Source organism: Nycticebus coucang, chromosome 8, assembly GCF_027406575.1.
Source record: "Nycticebus coucang isolate mNycCou1 chromosome 8, mNycCou1.pri, whole genome shotgun sequence".
Lineage (NCBI taxonomy): Eukaryota > Metazoa > Chordata > Mammalia > Primates > Lorisidae > Nycticebus > Nycticebus coucang.
Window position 1 is genome coordinate 9665855 of NC_069787.1, and position 20715 is coordinate 9686569.

Below are 20715 nucleotides of genomic sequence, written 5' to 3' on the forward strand. Positions count from 1 at the left end.
CCAGCCGCATATACCGAGGGTGGCGTGTTCAAACCCAGCCCCAGCCAAACTGCCACAACAACAACAAAAAGTGACTCCCTGGGGACTCCTAAGGCAGGGTAAGTGTGAGGAGGCCGGATACTCGTGGGGGAGGGGCTGGGACTCCCCGGCCGCGCAGCGGGAATGAGCCACTAGTCCTCAGGAGGAGTCCGGAGGGCTCCAAGGTGGGGGTTCATTCCGGGGTTCCAGCCAGTGCCCTCGCGCGCTGAGGCGGCAGACGTCCGGGACGGCGGGGAGTTCTGCTCAGCCTTGGTCTGCAAGTCCGGCGGCCTCGCGTTCGAGCTGGCGGCACAGCTCCAGGCGGCCCCGCATGCACTGGCTCGGCCCGAGGCGACCCCAGCTGGTGGCTTCGGTGGAAGGTTGAGCGTCCAGCGCCCGCAGCAGGCGCGGCAGGTCGCGCAGCAGACGGTAGCGCGGCAGGGCGCGCAGGGGCGGGGGGATGTCGCCCTTGGCGCAGAGGCGGCTGAAGTACGCCAGGAGCAGCAGCGGGCGCGGGGCGGCGCGGAGCAGGGCACGGGGGTCGGGGCCGGCGCCGCTCCACAGCAGCAGCACTGTGCCCCGCTCCCGCGTCACGCGCGCCCGCGCCGCCCAAAGCCACGGCAGCGGGCCCAGGCGCGCCACGCGCCTCCCCTCCCACAGGTCCACGATCACGTCGCGTCCGCCGCCCAGCGCGGCCCGCAGCAGCTCGGCCAGCGCTCCCACCAGGCGCCTCTGCGCCTCGGAGTCTGCAGCGTGCAGGAGCAGCACCGGCCGCGCTCGACCCGGGCCTGGGGCAGGAGCAACAGATGAATAGGGTGGGGGGTCTGGGAACAGACCAGCCCTCACCTCCCCTGGCCTCTAGGCTACACCGTAGGGTGCCTCCCCTTCTTATTTGCCCTGGGGGTTAGTACCCAAAGCAGCCCTAGTCCCTGGGGTGTACGTGGGCTAATGCCGGAGCAGGGGCCAGGGCACCAGGCCGGTAAGCGCGCAGCAGGCTGGATTTCCACGCCCGCCACTTTTGCCCAGAGTCTTTGTGACAGCCTGCACGGAGGTGCCTGAGGCTCACCCCTTGGGTGGCGGAGATTGGGTGCAGTGACAGTGAAGGGTGAGGGGGCAACTAGCCAAGGACCTAGTCTGAATCCCCAGGTTACCCTCAGGTGAACTTACCTGACAGCGGGCGCCAAAGGGTGAGAACCAGAAAAACGGCCAGTAGTGTGGTGAGGGCCAGCAGTGCCAGAATCAAGAGCCCCAGGTGTCTGTGAGAGACTGAGTCAAACAGATGAGGCCAAGCCCAGCTCCTCAGTGCCCAGCCTCCCTCCCTCTGGCCATCTCTCCCCAACAAGAACTCACCATCAGGACACAAGCGCTGCTTCCAGGCAAACTGGACGTCTGACCTCCACACCTGAAGGGCACAGAGTCCCCAAGCCCTGTAAGCGAGGGCACCCCCTCCTTGCAGGAGGAGTTGAATAAGGCATGGGGCAGGATGAGAACTGGAGGAGAGGAGGATATCCCATGGGCTAGGGAATTCCTCCAGTGCAGGGTTTGTGTCTGCTCCAGCTCTCACCCTGGCACAGAACAGGTCAAGGGTGACAAACTCAAGTGTGACAAGTGCCAAATTCAACAAGTAAACTCATAAAGTTGACCAAGGCTGCTGTAAGGCTCTGGGAGCACAGGCCTTGATTAAAATACCCAGACACCACTGAGCCCCAGGCCATTGCCACAATGCCAGAATGCAGAAACAGCACTGAATTTCTGATTTTTCAAGAGAAGCCAGAAATCCAGCTTTATGTATGTATGGACACGGTCTAATTCCAAGGTCAAACATTGTGCTGGCCAAACCAAACTTTTTTTTTTTTTTTTTTTTTGAGACAAAGCCTCAAGCTGTCGCCCTGGGTAGAGCGCTGTGGCATCACAGCTCATAGCAACCTCCAACTCCTGGGCTCAAGAGGTTCTCCTGCCTCTGCCTCTCAAGTAGCTGGGACTACAGGTGCTCACCACAATGCCTGGCTATTTTTTAGTTGCAGCTGTCAATGTTCTTTTGGCGGGCCTCGGCTGGATTTGAATCCACCAGCTCAGGTGTATGTGGCTGGCGCCTTAGCTGCTTGAGCCATAGATAGGCGCGGAGCCCAAACCAAACATTTTTACATCATGGGATTTTTCACACGAGCCACCGGTGGAGTAGATCCCAGGGGTCTATATGCAAAGTAAGGGTAGGATTCCTTACCAGAACACAGCCCCCTGGCCTCAGGAAGGGAATGACGAGGTCTAGCGTCACTGGGCTTGAGCCCTGGGTCTGCAGGAACAAAGATCAAAGTGATTCTCCCCATGGAGACAAATCTAGCTCTGTTCAGTCTCTGAGTCTTTGCCCATGCTGTTCCTCCCCACGCCTCACCCTACCCAGGCTTATGGCCAAGTGCTATCTCTGACAGGAAGACTTCCCCAGCCATTCCAGCCCCCACAGATCTTTCCCAGATCTCAACTCTGCTGTCATCAGATACTTGTCAGCAAAGAGACCCTGGGTACCTACTCTGTGCCAAGCCCTAATGAAAGAAGGCAGGCACAGACCTTGTCTCTGGCCTTCAGCAGCTCACAAACCGGGGAGGCTAATAAGCTGCTGCCTCCCTTCACTCTGCTACACAACTAAAGAGGTATCTTGTTCACCGGAAAGAGGGTAAGGAGTGGTGGAGTCAGGAGACCTAGGTTCAGACTTAACTATTGCCTTTGTAGCCCCTAGCTGTGTAGTCTTTGCATGCCCCCCCTTACCTGCCCCCCCCCGCCTCAGTTTCTTCATTTGTGTATGGGGGGATAATAAACTTTATTTTACGGAGTCATTGAGGGCATCAAATGGGAACATGTGTATGAACATTCTTTATAATAAACTGCAGTGTGTATCTATTAGTAGCCGCTGTTATCAGACTGAACTCCTAAGGGCAGAGACTGTGTCATATAGTTTTCTTGTATCTTCCAGGGCCTAATATAGGTGGTACAGAGTAGGCACTCAATCAATGCATGCTGAATTAGACAGAATTAATTGCCATCTGTTTGCAGGCAGGATGTGGGTCCACCCTGTGTTCTGAATGCTGGTTAGGAAGTTAACCACAGGGACACCTTTCATCCCCTGCCCCCAGACTTGAACCTGCCTGAGAACCCATTCTTCCACCAGCTTGTGATATAGTGGCTCTCAAATCACGGTTGTCCATGAAGGCAGTCTTTTCTCAGCTCACAGAAAGAAATAAGTCAATGGATTTAGGTTTCAAGTTTAGGTTATCCCAAGACTTTGTCTTTAAATCTTTTTTTTTTTTTTTTGTAGAGACAGAGTCTCACTTTATGGCCCTCAGTAGAGTGCCGTGGCCTCACACAGCTCACAGCAACCTCCAACTCCTGGGCCTAAGCGATTCTCCTGCCTCAGCCTCCCGAGTAGCTGGGACTACAGGCGCCCGCCACAACGCCCGGCTATTTTTTGGTTGCAGTTTGGCCGGGGCCGGGTTTGAACCCACCACCCTCGGTATATGGGGCCGGCGCCCTACCCACTGAGCCACAGGCGCCGCCCTTGTCTTTAAATCTTAAGCATGGAGCGGTGCCTGTGGCTCAGTGGGTAGGGTGCCAGCCCCACATACTGAGGGTGGTGGGTTCAAACCTGGCCCCAGCCAAACTGCAATAAAAAATAGCCAGGTGTTGTGGTGGGTACCTGTAGTCCCAGCTACTCGGAAGGCTGAGGCAAGAGAATCACCTAAGCCCAGGAGTTAGAGGTTGCTGTGAGCTGTGATGCTACAGCACTCTACTGAGAGTGATAAAGTAAGACTCTATCTCTTAAAAAAAAAAAAATCTTAAGCATGACTTGGTCTTAAATCTTAAATGTTTGCTATCACCTATCTGCTTGGGACCCCTCACAGAATGCAAAACAAATTAGCAGCAAATGAGCATTTAAAAAAGAACTGGAAAGAGCTAGTCATGCTTAGTCAGCTTGACATAGGATTCCTAAATATGACATAGGAAAGTGGTCTAAACACCATATTGTGGGTGTTTTTGATTGTGGTTTTTATATCAGATACAACGAAGAGAGTCTGCTAATCGTACTTTTCCTAGTCCACATAACAGTTAGATCTGTCAGTAGTGTACAGTATTGTGCAAAGGCCACTTCAGTTTGGGGGGCTTTGCCTCCTGAGACAGAGAGCAGAACAGGTGCCTACGGAGGCAGAGGAGTATTGGCAGAGGACAGCTGAGATCAAGCAAAGGCTTTGATATAAAATGTGGCAGCAGTTAGGGTAGGCTAGGGAACAGCTGGGTGTGGGAGGGCCACTCCCTTGCCTCTGTCATTCCTATGAATTCAGAAACTGAAAGGATTAGAGCTGCCCCCCTGAGATCCCACTAGCTGACAGAGGAGCCAGCTGAACCAAGGCTGATCAAGGGATTTGTTTGCCTATACCTGCCCAGGATCTGTCTCAATGAGGTGAAAAGGAAATTGGGGGCTGTGTTCTGAGCAAAAGGACATAGTTGGGGTAAAACCCTCGCTAGGCCATACCTGGCTGACGCTGTACACAGGGGGCACCAAGGTGTCCTGCCCCAGGCCTGGGTGGCTCCAGGCAGCACTGAAGGTGGCATGAATCCTCGAGGAGAAGTGAAGGATCAGCTGCTGGGCCTGGGTATCCATACTCACTTTCCAGGATGTGAGAGACCCTATATAGGGGGGTCTTGTGATAGGAGCTGGCTGCAGTTGACCGGAAACTAGGGGCTGGGCTAGAGTTGGTCACAGTTGCCTAAGGGTAAAATGGGGCGGGGAATCTCAGCCTAGGTCACTTATTGGCTCACCAGTCTGCTGGGGACATTCAACATGGCTGCTGTTTCCAAAAGAGAACTGGGAAATACAGGAGTAGCAAGTCAGCAGGCTCCAGGCAACACCCACTCCCCTCACCATCCCCTTCTCATCCATTGTACCTTGAAGCAGAGCTGGGGGTGCAAGTCCACCTTCTCCAAAACGTACCACTTAGGGAGAGAGGAAAGTTAGGGAGAAAATCTCTGGGCCCCAGACCAGCCCACCCCAATCCTGGGGGTGCTGTCCTCACCCCCTCTGACTCTTGAGCCGTGGCATTGGGGAGGTCTTCACAGGGGGTGTGCCAGTCCTGTTTCTGGCAGAGGCCTCCAGCTTCAGTGGACAGCGGAGTGTCAAGGCCATGACCATCTGATTGTGCTGGCTGTAGTCAGTAAAATGCACTGACTTCCAGAAGTCGGAGCCATCTGGACGAGTGTCAGGGTCAGTGAGTGAGGCCTCAGCCCTACCTCAGGCTCACCTTGCTGCCCACACCCCCATGGCGGCTGGAGATGACATTTGTGAAAGTGCTGAGCATGGTTCCTGGCCAGAATAGGTAATAAATGAGCATCCCTTCTCCATCCCCTTTTATTACCATTCTATCCAGCTGTCTCCTCTTCTTCCCAGGCCTCCATTCTGGCCAGCTTCTTTGCCCTCCCAGAAGCTCCTCTCAGAACTAGGTGTGACTTCTCCTCTCTTTCTTTCCTAAGTCCCGCCCATTACAGAGACTCTGCTCACTCCAGCTTTCACAGGCTTCTTCCGTTCCTGCCTTCATGCCATGCCCTCCAGCCTCACCCTTAGTTACAACCCTGCCCTGTGCCTACTGAAGGCCACTTTGTACTATTCACTTTACGACTGAGTTTCCTGTCTCTTCTTGAGGACAGCCATGTGTGCATAGCACTTTAGACATCACCGACCACTTTCCTATGTCATATTTAATTCAAGCCTCACAAACAGCTTAAAAGACAGGGCAGGCATTATTTTACAGGTGAAGGAAGTGAAGCTCTGAGAAGAATAATTAGCAGAGCTGGGATATGGACTTGGGTCTTCTGGCCCATCCTCCTAGGACACCACTCCTGGACCCCATAGTTCTGAACTCTCACAGTGCTGCAATACTCAGCCCTCTCTGATTTACTGGCAGACTGATTGGTAGACAGGCAGCACTCCCCCTACCCCCACTGATGCCGGGGAAGTACATGCATGCCTTCTGGGAGTGTCCTCCAACACAGGTGTGAAGTGTGTGTGTGTGTGTGTGTGTCAGAGAGGGGGGAGAGAGTCAGAGAAAAGGTATGTGTGCGCAAGACAGCATATGAGCACTTACAAGCTTCAGGCCAGCTCTGGAAGGGACATATTTTATGCCTCACGGTGTCTTCTTGCAGGTAGGAAGCCTGGGGAGGGGGTACAGGGGAGTGGGTGCAGGGCTGGGGGGTCAGACGACTGGCTTTTCCTATCTCACTCAGACCTGAAACTCGTTCTGGTTTTCCCTTACTGTGATGCAAGCTGCCTACACTGGCACTGAGGAGGGCAATGTGGGGGGTGGGCAAGGGTGGGGAGGGACTCCAGCGTTCAGGACAGAGATCAGCTAATGAGGGGCTGACTCCTCTCCCTGGAGAGACCTACCCCCAGCAGGAGGGAAATCATGAGGTCCACATTCCTCGATGTTGACCTTCTCTGCCCTCCACTCTCAGCCATTGCCAAGGTGCCCAGCTCCCTGTGTTGGCTCCTCACTCTGGACTGTCCAAATGCCCAACTCTTGTCCACCCTGGCAGTTGCTAATGGCTCCAGATCTCTGCCTGCACTCTCCTTTTGGTGCCTCAGGTGATAGGGTTCCTGCCTTTTTTGTCTAGTCCAAAGAACAGGTGCCTCAGTCTTGTAAAGAAAGGAGGAAGACTGCCACAGGGGCCTAGAAGCGACAAGACTTTGGGGGGCATTTGGAACCTTGCAATGGCCATGCCCACACCCCTGCTTTGACTTCTCAGAACACACAGTGATGGTGGCTGTCTGTTCTGGCTTTGTGGGCTGAGGCCAAGTCTGGGCCAGGGAAAGCTGGGTTTTGATAGGGCTGAGTTTGGATTCACCCTAAGAAGGTACGGTGTTCAGCAGGACCTTCCACCTCTGACCCAGTGTGTGGCTGACAGCCAACCTAGCACCAGGCTTCCTAAGCATCTCAGAAACACCCAGTCCTTTTAAAATCTGACTTCCTGTTACTGGAGATCAACTGTGCTACCTGGGGGGCCTAGGAGCAGAGCCAAGGACAACCCACACCTTTTCCTCCGCTCACCTCTATGCACAGACAGGGCAGAAGGAACTCATAAGGCAGTTCTGCAGTGTGGCCCCCAGACACGATTTTCTGTTGATGGCAGCAAAGAGAGACGAGACGCTTGAAAAAGAGCATTGGCACCATGGACAAGGACAAGAGGGAGCTGGGACCTTGGCCAACACACCCCGTTCTTTTTAACACAAGACTTATTTCTTCCACCAACAAATTTCCTCTCACAGAGTCTTTGCTCTGTAGTCTGACCAAATGGTGCTGCAGGGGGAGAGGGGAAGAAGAGGAAATAGGAAAAGGAATATTCACTTATTGAGCTCCTACTCTATGCAGGGCAGAGTACTGGGTGCTGGAAGCATTAACTCATTCAATTTAATGTTAGCATCACAGTGATCTTGTGAGGTACCATCTTATGTAAATGAAGAGAGCTGAGGGCCTCAGGGGAGCAGCAGCCACTCCTGCAAATGGTACCAACTGTCTATGGTTGCACCTGTGACAAGTAGAGGTTGAGATTGGGAGGTTAGGGCCTGGACTGGGAGAAAGGGGACAATCTGATTCTTTGAGGGACAAAAGGAGGGAGCTGGAAGGGTAACAAGACAGATCTGACCGCCCTGATATGTTCTCAGAAGGAACAACCTCTTGGAGGAACTGAAAAGGCATTTTAATGCATCTGGAATCACACTGAGGGTCCTCTCCCTGGGGGCAAATACCATACTCCTTTCTTTGCTCATCATTCATGGTGGATCCAGGTGTCTGCCTATCCTTTTCCTTCCTTTATTCCCACGTAATGTGGCTCCCTGTCTTTTCTGTCTTGTCCCAAGAAGACTTGGCTGGGTGTGGTGGCTCACACCTATAATCCTAGCACTCTGGGAGGCCTATGCAGGTTCACTCACCTGAACTCAGGAGTTCGAGACCAGCCTGAGTAAGAGCAAGACCCCATCTCTCTACTAAAAATACAAAAAGTAGCCGGGTATGGTGGCAGGAGCTTGTAGTCCCAGCTACTTGGGAGGCTGAGGCAAGAGAATTGCTTAAGCCTAAGAGTTGGAGGTTGCTGTGAGCTGTGACACCATGGAACTGTACCTTGGGCGACATAGTGAGATTCTGTCTCAAAAATAAAGAAAGAAAGAAAGAAAAGAAAAAGAAAAAGACAACCAAAGAGGCCTTAATATAGACCACTTCAGCTTATAAGGAGGTCTTGGACAATCACTTTCCCTCCCTGGGCCTCAGTCTCCCCATTTGTACAGTGAATGGACCTCTTCTCTAGCACTGAGTGATCTGTCTTTTTACAGGGGGATGACAGTCCATACCTGGGCATCAAAGGGACTGCTCAGGTCTTCACACTCTAGTGCCCACTGGTGACAAAGACGCATGCTGACCTCAGGGCCTGGAGGTATGGTCACCTGAATAGCCCGTGCCTCAGGCAGCAAATCAAAGGAGAACTTGGGCCCTGGAGAGAGGAGGGCCTCAGTGGCCTTGTCTCTTGGCCTTAGCACAGGTACCACTTCGCAGCTAAACTCATCTCCTGTCCTACCCTACGCCCACCTCGATGCCTTTGTGAGTCCAGTCTGGGGTGACTTTCCACTGCCCGTGGATCTGAAGGTTGGGTCCTTTTGGAGCGCAGCCCCTTGTAGGAGATGTCTGGGGAGGGGATGGAAATGTGATGGCCCTTCTCAGACAGGCGCCGGCTGCCCAGCAACTTCCTCTGTAGAAGCAGAGAACAAAGTTGGCCTTAGGGCAGGAATCAGGAAATGTGGCTTCTGTTTCCACTTCTGGAACCTGAGGTACCACAGACAAGTTGCTCAACCTCTTTCAGCCTCGGTTTTTCTAACTGTGTAATGGACAGAATGGTCTACTTCATCTCCACACTTTCATCTCACTCACATGGCTGGAGAGCAAAATGAGAAAGAAAGAAAAGAGCTATGGGGCATAGGGTAGGGCTGGAAGTGGCCAGCAGAGTACCTGAGAAGATGCTGGTATCTTGTGTCTCCCATAGAGCTTGAACTTGGAAGACTTTTTTGATTTCTTCACCAGGAGGTGGAAGCCGCCCCACTGAAGGCCTGCGCAGGGGAGGGACACACTTACTATCTAGCTCTTCCTGCCCCTCCCCTACCTGGAGATTTGGCCCAGTGTTGGATAGTAAGTCATTTTATTCTTTTTTTATTTTATTTATTTGAAACAAAGTCTCATTTTGTTGCCCTGAGTAGAGAGAGTGCTGTGGCATCACAGCTCACAGCAACCTCCACCTCTTGGGCTTAAGCAATTCCCTTGCCTCAGCCTCCTAGGTAGCTGGGACTACAGGCGCCCTCCACAATGCCCAGCTATTTTTTTTGTTGCAGTTGTTTAGCTGGTTTGGTCCAGGTTCGAACTTGCCACCTTTGATGTATGTGGCTGGCACCGTAACCACTGTGCTACGGGCACCGAGCCAGTAAGTCATTTTAAATAAAGGAGGGTAATGTTGTTAAGCTTCTTTAATCCTGAAAATTATGATGCAAATTTTATACTTGATTTTAGCCAAAAGGCCAAGAAGTGATGCATGATGCAAATTTTAAAAGGATTAATTTCTTAAGTAGACAAAAAGGTATATACACAAAGTTGTTCATTGTAACATTATTTCTACCAGCAAAAATTTAGAGAAATTAAAAACTGCCAAATCTCGGTGGCGCCTGTAGCCTAAGCGGCTAAGGCGCCAGCCACATACACTGAATCCAGCCTATGCCTGCCAAACAATGACAACTACACCCCAAAAATGGCTGGGCATCGTGGCAGGTGCCTGTAATCCCAGCTACTCAGGAGGCTGAGGCAAGAGAATCGCTTAAGCCCAGGAGTTTGAGGTTGCTGTGAGGTTGCTGTGAGCTATAACGTCACAGCACTCTACCCAGGGCGATAGCTTGAGGCTCTGTCTCCAAAAAACAAACACACAAAAAAGAACTGCCAAATCTTAAGCAGTGTGTGTGCATTTAGTATGCACCAGACACTGAGCTAGGCAATGAAAATACCGAGTTGAATAACAAAGGAGATTCTACTTTTAAAAAAGAAAGCAATAACAAAAAATATATAGAAAGTAAAACTTTTTTTGACAGTATAATTCAAGATTTTATTTAGCAGCCACTTCTCTTCATGCCCCAGCACATATATTGGATTACCACAAAACCATTCTCCTTAGACGTAGGTTCCCAGCTAGCAGTTGACTGTTCAGCCATAATTTTTCCTGAAATACTTTTCTGTGTTGTAACAAAACTCACAAATAACAAACACATAAAATACAGAGGATCTTCAACACAAAATGCCAAGCCTATCAAACAAATGGAAATTCACACAGAACAAATGGCACCCCAAATGGCACCTCAGATACTGCCCCAAAATGCCTAAAAGGGCTGGAAGGCAAACCCTTCCCCAACAGTGGCCTAGTCCCTGCCATTCCTTGGGAACCACAAATGAGCTCAATCCAAACCAGGTCCCCAAAGTTCCATTCAATTTCATTCCTCCCTCTCCCAAATTGGTGCCCCAAACAAATGGAAGTTTGAAAACCTCCAAAAAGGAATGGGCAAGAATCTCAGGGTGCAACTTACAGAAACTTATCCAACAAAAAGGCCTGGCATCTGGGTCCTTTCCAAACCCATTTCCTTCTCAACTCAGTTTAGGTTGTGGGAATCTGCCTCTACTTCAGGGAGACAGAGATGAGAGTTCCCTGGAGCTAAAACATACCCTAGTAGCTGCTGGGACCGTCCTATACTCTCTTGCGCTGAAAAGAAGCTGCTCCTTCCAGTGAAGACCCACAGCTCTGACCTGGGGCTGCTTGCCACCTCTTCCAGCAGTTGCAGGGTGCCATTCCACTGGGTCACTAATGAGCCCACCCAGGGAATGCCAAAATCTAGTAGCAAAAGCTCAGAACTTGTCCTCAAAGCCACATCAGAAAAATATGAAAAAGTGGTTTGAGAAGAAGGAAAGGGAAATTGATTACTTTGCTGGCAAAGGAACAAAAACGGTAGACTTTTTGTCTCAAAATACCGAATTTCCTTAGAATCGAAACTTCCAATTCCAAGAATATCAGCTGAAAAGATTAGCATCTTCAGAAAATCATACAATTGCACTCATGAATATCAGTCATGGTGTGCTATTTTAGGTTGCTTTAAAGTCCCTGTTGAGGGTAAAACAGGATAAATATCTGTTCTAATATGACAAATCCCACTTGGTTCAACCTAAGTGCCCCCCTACCAATGTCCCTAATTCGTATCTTCACTGAGAATGGCCCAAAGGACTATTTCTCCTACCTGGGGGATCTGACATCAGACCCAGGCACAAAGAACAGGGACATCGAGCATACGGGAGGAGGGCCAGCTGGGTACGACAAGGAATATGGGCAGAACCTCCTGTGAAAAACAGACAGGAAAGCAAATAATAGGGTCTAAAGAGGTCTTTCTGTCTCAGACAAGTTGAATGTGAGGCTGAGCTCTGCCACTTACGTCCTGGAAGTGTGACCTTGGGCAAGTAACAGGACCTCTTTAAGGGTCAGATTCTTCATTTATAAAGTAAGGCTATTGTAAAAATCAAGAAAGGTAATGTGTGGAAAATGTGGAGTAGAGTATACCATAAAATATGAGGGATTATTGCTGTATTACTGACAGGACTGAGTGACCAGTGAACCAATGTTTATGGAGACATTTACACGTGTCTCTCATTTAATCTCCCTACATCAGAAGGAACACTGTCTCCATTGTGCAACCATTTCTGCTATGCTGCTGTGCTCCTCAGAAGTGCAGAGTCCACTGGAGGGGTTAAATACCCTGTCTGAGGCTGCACAGGAGACTGAGCAGAACTGAGATGCAAATCCAGGCTTGTCTCAATTCCAAACTTATAGTAACACTTTTTCATTGATACTGTGCTTCTTCCCAGGTTGGGACCCGAATGTTAGAATCTGGGGTTCTGGAACAAATGGGGAAGTGGAGAAGAGAAGTGGGGCAGAAAATGAGACTCACCAATGAAACTGTCATCCTGAAGGCACAGGACCCAATAGGGAAAAGAGAGGAGAGAGGTATTATTAGTGGAGACCTCCATAAGGAGCATTCTACCAGGATTTTTGCCTCAAACCACCTAACTCTGAGGCCCATAGTTCATCCACTCTGGCCCTTTCCTTCCCAGCTCCACTCAGCACACCAGGACCTTGGCTACTCCTCTGAGATTATTAGAGGCCACCCTGAGACTGCCACCAGAGTTCAGGGACTGGGAGGTTGCAGAGGCAGGCAGGGGACTGGGAGCCCTATGCCTGTGTAAGGGAGGCAGGCATCCCTATCTGGCGGCGGCATCTTACCATGTGGGAGGCCAGCAGACAGCAGGTTCTCCAGCAAGGCAGATGGGAACAGCTGGTCCCAGTGGAGGCGGAGAGGCCGACGAGCACCAGGAGGAGAGGCAGGAGCAGGGCTGCAGACCTGGGGTGCCCCATGGGCTCCCATGTGATCAGGGTGCCCAGAACATGGCTGCACAGCCTGAAGGTGGGCGGCAGGGCCTTGTGCGGTAGCAGGGAACACTGTACCAGCCAGAGCCCTTGCCTCTGCCTGCCTCAGCCCCGCCCTGCCCTGAAGCTCCTCCTCAATCCTAACCAGCCAGCCAGGCCACATTCCTTCCCTTCCAAGTGGAGGGACTGAGGGAGACTTGTCCCTCAGAGAACCCTTCAAACACCCCCCGCACCCCCCCATCCCCCGCCACCTGAAAGACAAGGGGTTCCTGTGATGGCAGAGAAGTAGCAGGAAAGGGGCCAGTACCAAGTAAGGGACTGCACCTATTTAGTGACGCCTCCTATTCCTGAAACACCCTGCAGATCTGACCTGCCCATCAACACACTCTCAAACTTGGATCTCCCATGGACATGTGCTCCACCCCATCACTTACAGAATTAACAGTGCTATTAGGCACTACTCTGCTGCAGATACAGAGGTGATTGAGGCATCATTTAGAGTTGGAAAAAAAATTTATTTATGTACGTATTTATTTTTTGAGACAGAGTCTCACGTTGTCACCCCTGGTAGAGTGTCGTGGCGTCACAGCTCATAGCAACCTCAAACTCTTGGGTTTAAGTGATTCTCTTGCCTCAGCTTCCCAAGTAGCGGGGAATACAGGCACCCGCCACAATGCCTGGCTATTTTTAAGAGATGAGGTCTCTCTCTGACTCAGACTGGTCTCCAACTCCTGAGCTCAAGCAATCCGCCCACCTCAGCCTCCCAGAGTGCTGGGATTACAGGCATGAGCCACCGCACCCAGCCTGGAAAAACATTTTAAAGGCACTATAGGATGCAAACGAACCTGACACGCTCTGTACATACCCTGGCTCCCCACCTAGTTGACTCTCATGACTATATCCATCATCTTTCTACCCATTATCTAGTTTCAGCTCTTTTGGGCAAAAGGCAAAGGGATCTCTGGCTTCAAGAACTCACTAATCAGTACAGCAAGCTCAGTAAACCCCAGAGCTCATAGCTGAGCCCTGGAGCAGAGGGAGTGGGCCCCATGCACTGACCTGGTTTCCTGTGGTTTCCGGTGCTGGAGAAAGGCTGACAAGGCTTCATCTTTGTGGGAACCCTACCCATCATCCCACACCTTCCTCCCCCTCATGGAGCATTTGAGCTGCTTCAGCCTTTACCTTGGGTGACATACAGAGTGGAAGGAAAGTCTGGGGCACACCTACCAAATCGCGGCATCATGAGATTGTTATTGTCCCTCTGCCACTCTATCCAGACCACCTTTCAGTAGCCTGGCCACAGCCTTCTTTGGGTTGGTTCTATTTTCAAGTCTTCAGGTTCACTGAAGGTCCCATCCTAACCATTTTCCTAAAAATACCCTCTAGCTTTTGAGTTTATTGAAAGATAAAAACAATTTCTTATTCTTTATGTTCCTCCCTATGCGTAGCAGTGGATGCCATGAACTAGGTGCTCCGTAGTTGAATAAATGTAAATTATGATACATTTCATCTAAGTAGTTTATCTGTTTCACACGTCACAAAGCACTTTCATGTTTGATCCACCTAACCACCTTGTGAGACAGGTAAATGAAAATTACTGTTTTCATTTCATAAAGAGAGAGATAAGAAAGCAGAAGGAAAAGTGATTTGGTAAAGGTCAAAGTCCGCAGCCCAGGTAGCTCCACTTCTGCTAGGCCCTGGCAACTCAATTCTCTATCATCCTATTGTCTCCCCTCCCACTGCTTTTTCTATCTCTGCTCTGAGAACCCAGAAGGGTCTGCCTGACACAGTGCAGTCTTTTGGCTTTGAAGCCCATCTCTGCAACCAATCAGTTAAGATCTGAAGAGGGGGAAAGGGTGGTCTGGCCATATTTAGAATAGGTTTGGGAGCCTTCTCTCAAACTCTATTGGTTTAGATCTGCAAAAATAAGAGTTTTCTGATGTTGGCGGCATAGAATGAGAAACTTGGTTCTATTCTAGAACATTCCTCCTCCTTGATCTGTACCCCTCTGATCTGACTCCATAGTGAAAATTTTTGGTTAGTTGCTCCTGAGCTGGGTTAAGGTATGGTAGGAGATCTAGCAAATTAAAAAATAGAGAGGCGGGCCCATAGCTCAGGTGGGTAGGGTGCTGGTCACATACACCGAAGTTGATGGGTTTGAATCTGGCCCAGGCCAGCTAAAGCAACAATGACAACCGCAACAAAAAAATAGCTGGGTATTATGGCAAGCCACCTATAGTCCCAGCTACTTGGGAGCCAGAGGCAAGAGAATCACTTAAGCACGAGAGTTTGAGGTTGCTGTGAGCTGTGATGCCACGGCACTCTACCGAGGGCAACATAGTGAGACTCTGTCTCAAAAAAAAGAAAAGAAAAAAATAGAGACAAGAAAGAAATGGAAATAAGGAAAGGAGGAAGAAAGAGGAAGAAGGGGGGTGGTGCCTGTGGCTCAAGGAGTAGGGCGCCAGTCCCATATGCCGGAGGTGGCGGGTTCAAACCCAGCCCGGGCTGAAAACCACAAAAAAAAAAAAGGAAAAGGAATAAAAAGGAGAAAGAAGGGGGGAGGAAGTGTGAATTTTATTACTTGTCTTACTGGTTTCCTTGTTTATTGTAGAGATGGTTCCAAGAAGGATTTAAGGTAAACAAGAAAAAAGCACACAGTATATTCTAGCACACCCTGGGGAAAGGTATAGAATCAATAATTGCAGAAATCCTTCTGTTGGTTCAGCACCTGTATCTCAATGGTTAGGGCACCTGCCACATATACGGGGGCTGGAGGGTTTGAACCCAGCCCAGGCCTGCTAAACAACAATGACAACTGCAACAAAAAATAGCCAGGCTTTGTGTTGGGCACCTGTAGTCCCAGCTACTTGGGAGGCTGAGGCAAGAGAATTGCTTAACAAGAGTTTGAGGTTGCTGTGAGCTATGACACCACCACACTCTACCATGGGTGACATAGTGAGACTTTGTCTTAAAAAAAAAATAAATAAATCCTTCTGTCAGGCTTTGGACCATATGCTTTACCCACTTTATCTCGTCTCTTTATTATGACAACCCTGAGGGCAGTCTTATTGTCCCATTTTACAGAATGGGAAACACTCTGGAAGATTAGGTGACATGCCCAGACACACCCAGCTCAGAGGACTCAGCCTCTGAAGACTATGAATGCTGCTCATATACACTCTGGTGCTCTCTCTCTCTCACACACACTTCACATCCGTGTTGGAGGAAACGCCCAGAAGGCTTCAGACACTTCCCCTAGAGTCAATGGGGGAAAAGTGCTGCCTTGTCTGCCAATAAATTAGAGTGGACCAGGTATTATAGCGCTGTGAGAGGTTCAGAAATATGAGGCCCAGGCATGGTGTCCTAAGAAGATGGGCCAGGAGACCTGGGTTCACATCCTGGCTCTTCTAATTTTTCTTCTCTGAGCCTCACTTTTCTCATCTGAGATTCACCATTATATCTTCCTGGCTCTTTCTGCTAGAAGTACTGCTTGGGGAGATCCTTGGGAAGTCAGAGGGTTTGTGGACTCTGGAAAAGGCACTGAATTAGCAATGTGGTATAGTTGGCACAGTTAACAATGTAGAGAAAGAAATTGGAGTGTTTGTAAAGAAGAAAGGAATGTAGGCCTTGTGATAGTGAGTTATCAGTGGCCAGACTTCTAGGATAATGGGGATTATTTAACAAGTGTCAACAGGGAGGAGTAATTCTGTGACTCAAATAGGAGGTGGCCAACTGGGGTAAAGGCAACAATGATGTATTGCAGGGTTTCAGCACAGAGGACCTGTCTTCTGAGAACGTGGCTAAGCCCTGTCTCACCTGTGGTTTGTATCTAAATGAACAACGAACGGATCAAATGAGAGACTTCACGTTCTTCTTCTTTTTTTTTTTTTTAATATAATTAAAGATTTTTTTCACAAGAGTGGATTAAATACATACAAATGGCAAATTAGAGCAATTTTAAATAAACTGATTAAAAAGCAAAGACAAAGATGAGTGTGTATGGCTGCATATCAATTTCACAGCCTCTGGAGGGCTGGTGTTCACCCTCACTGGGGCTCTCCTAGTGATAACTTGTGGCCGTGTCCACCACTGGACATAGCACCACTCACAGACATAAGTTTTTCAAACAAAGAGACTTCACGTTCTAATAACCTTTACGTGGGCACTAAGCAGGAGCTCAGTCAAACCCCCGCACCTGATAAAATTATTTTTTTTCTTTTGGGTAGATGCCTAGTAATGGGATTACAGGATCAAATGAGAGGTCTAATTTGAGTTCTTTGAGGATTCTCCATACTTCCTTCCAAAAAGGTTGTGTTAAAAAACATAGTTTGCGGGCAGCGCCTGTGGCTCAGTCGGTAGGGCGCCGGCCCCATATGCTGAGGGTGGCGGGTTCAAACCCGACCCCGGCCAAACTGCAACCAAAAAATAGCCGGGCGTTGTGGCGGGCGCCTGTGGTCCCAGCTGCTCGGGAGGCTGAGGCAGGAGAATGGCTTAAGCCCAGGAGTTGGAGGTTGCTGTGAGCTTTGTGAGGCCACGGTACTCTGCCGAGGGCCATAAAGTGAGACTCTGTCTCTACAAAAAAAACAACAAAAAAACATAGTTTGCATTAGTTTGCAGTCCCATAATTCATTTTTCTTTAATGGCTGAGGCTTTTTAAATTGTTGGCAGTGATTTTCAAAATGGGTCTTTGAAAGTACTCTAAGACCATAAAATACCTTTCCAATAACCAAAACATTTTAAAACTTTGTTTTGTTTTTTTGAGGAAGGGTCTCCCTTGATCACCCTGGCTACAATGCAGTAGTCTCTTCATAGCTCATAGCAACCGCTAATTCCTGGGGTCAAGGGATCCTCCTGCCTCAGTCTCCCAAGTAGCTGTGACTATAGGCACACACCACCATGCCCACCTAATTTTTCTATTTTTTGTAGAGATGAGATTTCACTCTTGCTCAGACTGATCTTGAACTCCTGGACCCAAGCAATCCTCCGTCCTCACCGGAGGATTACAAAAGCATGAGTCATCATGCCCAACCTTAAACTTTTCTAAAAGTAATATTTGCATTTCAATTTTTTAAAATTAGCAGTCCATGCCTAGTGCACATGGTAACTCCATTACCTGTACGTTTCCACCTGCCTCTGTTAGTTCTCCAACTTCTATCCCTATTTTAGCTTAGTTCTATAATCTGTGAAATACAACTTGACTTTAGTTTACAGTAGGGAAAACTACTTCATTCAATAAATTTAGAGTGCATGCAGTATGCTAGGTAATAGGCAAGAGGTATGGAAAAGACATGCCTGAGCAATCATTCTGTCAATAAAAGCAGAACAATAAAAATTCAGAAAGTACTGTTGCTCCTTGAATCAGGGAACTGGAAAGCTCCAGAATTACCATATGAACTAGATCTTAAAGAATAAGTGGACTCTGTGCCTGTAGTTCAGCAGCTAAGGCGCCAGCCACACACACCAGAGCTGACGGGTTTGAATCCAGCCCTGGCCTGTCAAACAATGACAATTACAACCAAAAAATAGTCGGGCGTTGTGGCGGGCGCCTGTAGTCCCAGCTACTCGGGAGGCTGAGGCAAGAGAATCGCTTAAGCCCAAGAGTTGGAGGTTGAGCAATGCCCATAGCTCAGTGGGTAGGGTGCCAGCCACATACACCAAGGTTGGCAAGTTCGAATCCAGCCTGGGTCAGCTAAACAAGAATGATGACAACTGCAACCAAAAAAATAGCCAGGTTTTGTGATAGGTCCCTGTGAGTCCCAGCTACTCGGGAGGCTGAGGCAAGAGAAACACTTAAGCCCAAGAGTTTGAGGTTGCTGTGAGCTGTGATGCCACAGCACTCTACCAAGGGTGACATAGTAAGACTCTGTCTCAAAAAAAAAAAGAATAAGTGATAAAGGAAGGTAAAAGTAGAAAAGGGACATTTTGATGCAAGGAAACTGGGGAACCATGGAACCAATATAGGGATCGCCAGGGTGAGAGTGGGAGTATTGGGAGGTAACACAGGACTGGTGGATTAGGACCACTTTGGAAGCCTCAGAAAGAGTTTATGGCATTTAGCTTGCTACAAAAACAATAGCACATAGTAGGGACTTAATGATCATGGAATAGATGTTGACCCAGAGCTGTCTCTTTTTTTTTTTTTTTTTTGTGATTTTTGGCGGGGGCTAGATTTGAACCGGCCACCTCCGGCATATGGGATTGGCGCCCTATTCCTTGAACCACAGGCGCCACCCCCAGAGCTGTCTCTTGGTACACTCACTTGAACATACAGATGCAGGAAGGTGAAGTTAAGTTTGGGACATACTGAGTTTTTTTTTTTTTTTTTTTTTTTCTGATTTCTTTGTTTTATTCCCACAAGGCAGCCGAGGGTGAGGGGCAAGCCCAAGCCCAACGGGGCTGCAGGACCTTCCTCTGGCAGGGTGCACGCCAGGTTCTCGGGTCTGCCTCACCAGTGGCAGGTTTATAGGCAGACTGTCATGGGTGCCGGTTGGAAGGTTCCGGGGACGCAGGCAGGGGCTTGGCGAGGACACATGCTTGTGGAGCTAGAGATAGCAGGGCAGGCCCTTCTCTATCACCAGGGCCTCCTCCATGGGACCATATGGCTTCACCACACAGCTGTTCTTCTCAATGAGGAATTTAGGGAAGTTCCATTTGATGGCATTTCCCGGATGCCCCTGCCCTTGGGCTGGACTTTCATCCACTTCCATAGCGGGTGGGCGTCATCCCCATTCACACAGATCTTGCTGTACATTTCGAATTTGACGTTATAGCTAGCGGCAAACTCTTTGATCTCTGCATTACTTCCTGGTTCCTGTTTCCCGAACTGGTTGCAGGGGAAGGCCAGGATCCGTAAAACACACTCCAGCATATCGGGCGTGCAGGTCGACAAGCTGAGTATAGTTTACGTCGGTTTTGCCTCATTGCGAGGCCACGTTGGTGACAATGCACACGAAGCCCCGGTACTCGTCCAGGCAAACCGTGTTTCCGTCGATGTCCTTGGCTGAGAACTCGTGCATGGAGCGCGCACAGCGCCAGTCGTTGCGGGAGGCGCACATGGTGTGGGCCAGGCCCGGCGCGGCCAGGGCCCCCAGCATAGCAGCGCCGGCTTCAGCACAAGCGGCTCATACTGAGTTTTTTTTTAGAGACAGGATCTCACTAGTCACCCAGGATAGAATGCAGGGGTGGGATCATAGCTCACAGCAGCCTCAAACTCCAGGGCATAAGCAATGCCCTGCCTCAGCCTCCTGACTAGCTAGAACTACAGGTGTGCATCACCACACTTGATTAATTGTCTTTTAATTTTTTTGTAGAGACAGGGTCCCTATATTGCCCAGGCTGGTCTCAAACTCTTGGGCTCAAGTGATTCTCCCACCTCAGCCTCCCTAAATACTGAGATTATAGGCATGAGCTAACACACCCACCCAGGATATACTGATTTTGAGATGAGAATTAGAACATACAGAGGAAGAGGTTTTGCAGTTAGAAGTACTGGCCAGTACCTAATACTGTACTAAATATGATTCAGAAGCTTGCCTCCTGTGCCTCAAGTGGCTAAGGCGCTAGCCACATACACCTGAGCTGGCCGGTTAGAATCCAGCCCAGGCCCGCCAAACAACAAAGATGGCTGCAACTCAAAAAAATAGCCGGCTATTGTGGGTGCCTGTAGTCCCAGCTACTTGGGAGGCAGAGGCAGGAGAATCGCTTGAGCCCAGGAGTTGGAGGTTGCTGTGAGCTGTGATGGAACAGGACTCTACCAGGGCGACAGCTTGAGGCTCTGTCTTAAAAACAAATAAATAAATAAATATGACTCAGGATATATATGTTTGGGGGGGATTGTGTTTTTTTTTTTTGTGAGACAGAATCTCACTCTGTTGCCCCAGGATAGAGTGCTGTGGGGTCAGCCTACCTCACAGCAACTTCAAACTCCTGGGTTTAAGTGATTCTCCTGCCTCAGCCTCCAGGGTAGCTGGGACTACAGGTGCCTATCAGAATGCCTGGCTAAATTTCTATTTTTGGTAGAGGGGGTCTCACTCTTGCTCAGGCTGGTCTCCCTCTCCTGAGCTCAAAAGATCCTCCCACCTAGGCCTCCCAGACTGCTAGAATTACAAGCATGAGCCACCATGTCCAGCCTACCTAATGTTTATAGAACCAAAGGATGACAACACTGGA

The 20715-nt window shown here is 49.6% G+C and overlaps 1 protein-coding gene and 1 pseudogene across 1 annotated transcript; both read right to left on the reverse strand.

Annotated features, from left to right (window-relative positions):
• Positions 1-269: 269 nt before the first annotated feature.
• IL17RE (interleukin 17 receptor E) lies at positions 270-12596 on the reverse strand. Its single transcript, XM_053598773.1, is given in 17 exon segments — positions 270-806; positions 1186-1284; positions 1369-1420; positions 2243-2311; positions 4541-4695; positions 4828-4873; positions 4954-5001; positions 5082-5155; positions 5158-5253; positions 6147-6213; positions 7107-7175; positions 8402-8541; positions 8637-8796; positions 9054-9151; positions 11366-11464; positions 12071-12086; positions 12403-12596. Coding segments are annotated over 17 exon segments (1944 nt in total). The 5' UTR covers positions 12535-12596; the 3' UTR covers positions 270-282.
• Positions 12597-18863: 6267 nt separating this feature from the next.
• On the reverse strand, positions 18864-20214 carry LOC128591274 (phospholipid hydroperoxide glutathione peroxidase-like; annotated as a pseudogene).
• Positions 20215-20715: the final 501 nt, after the last annotated feature.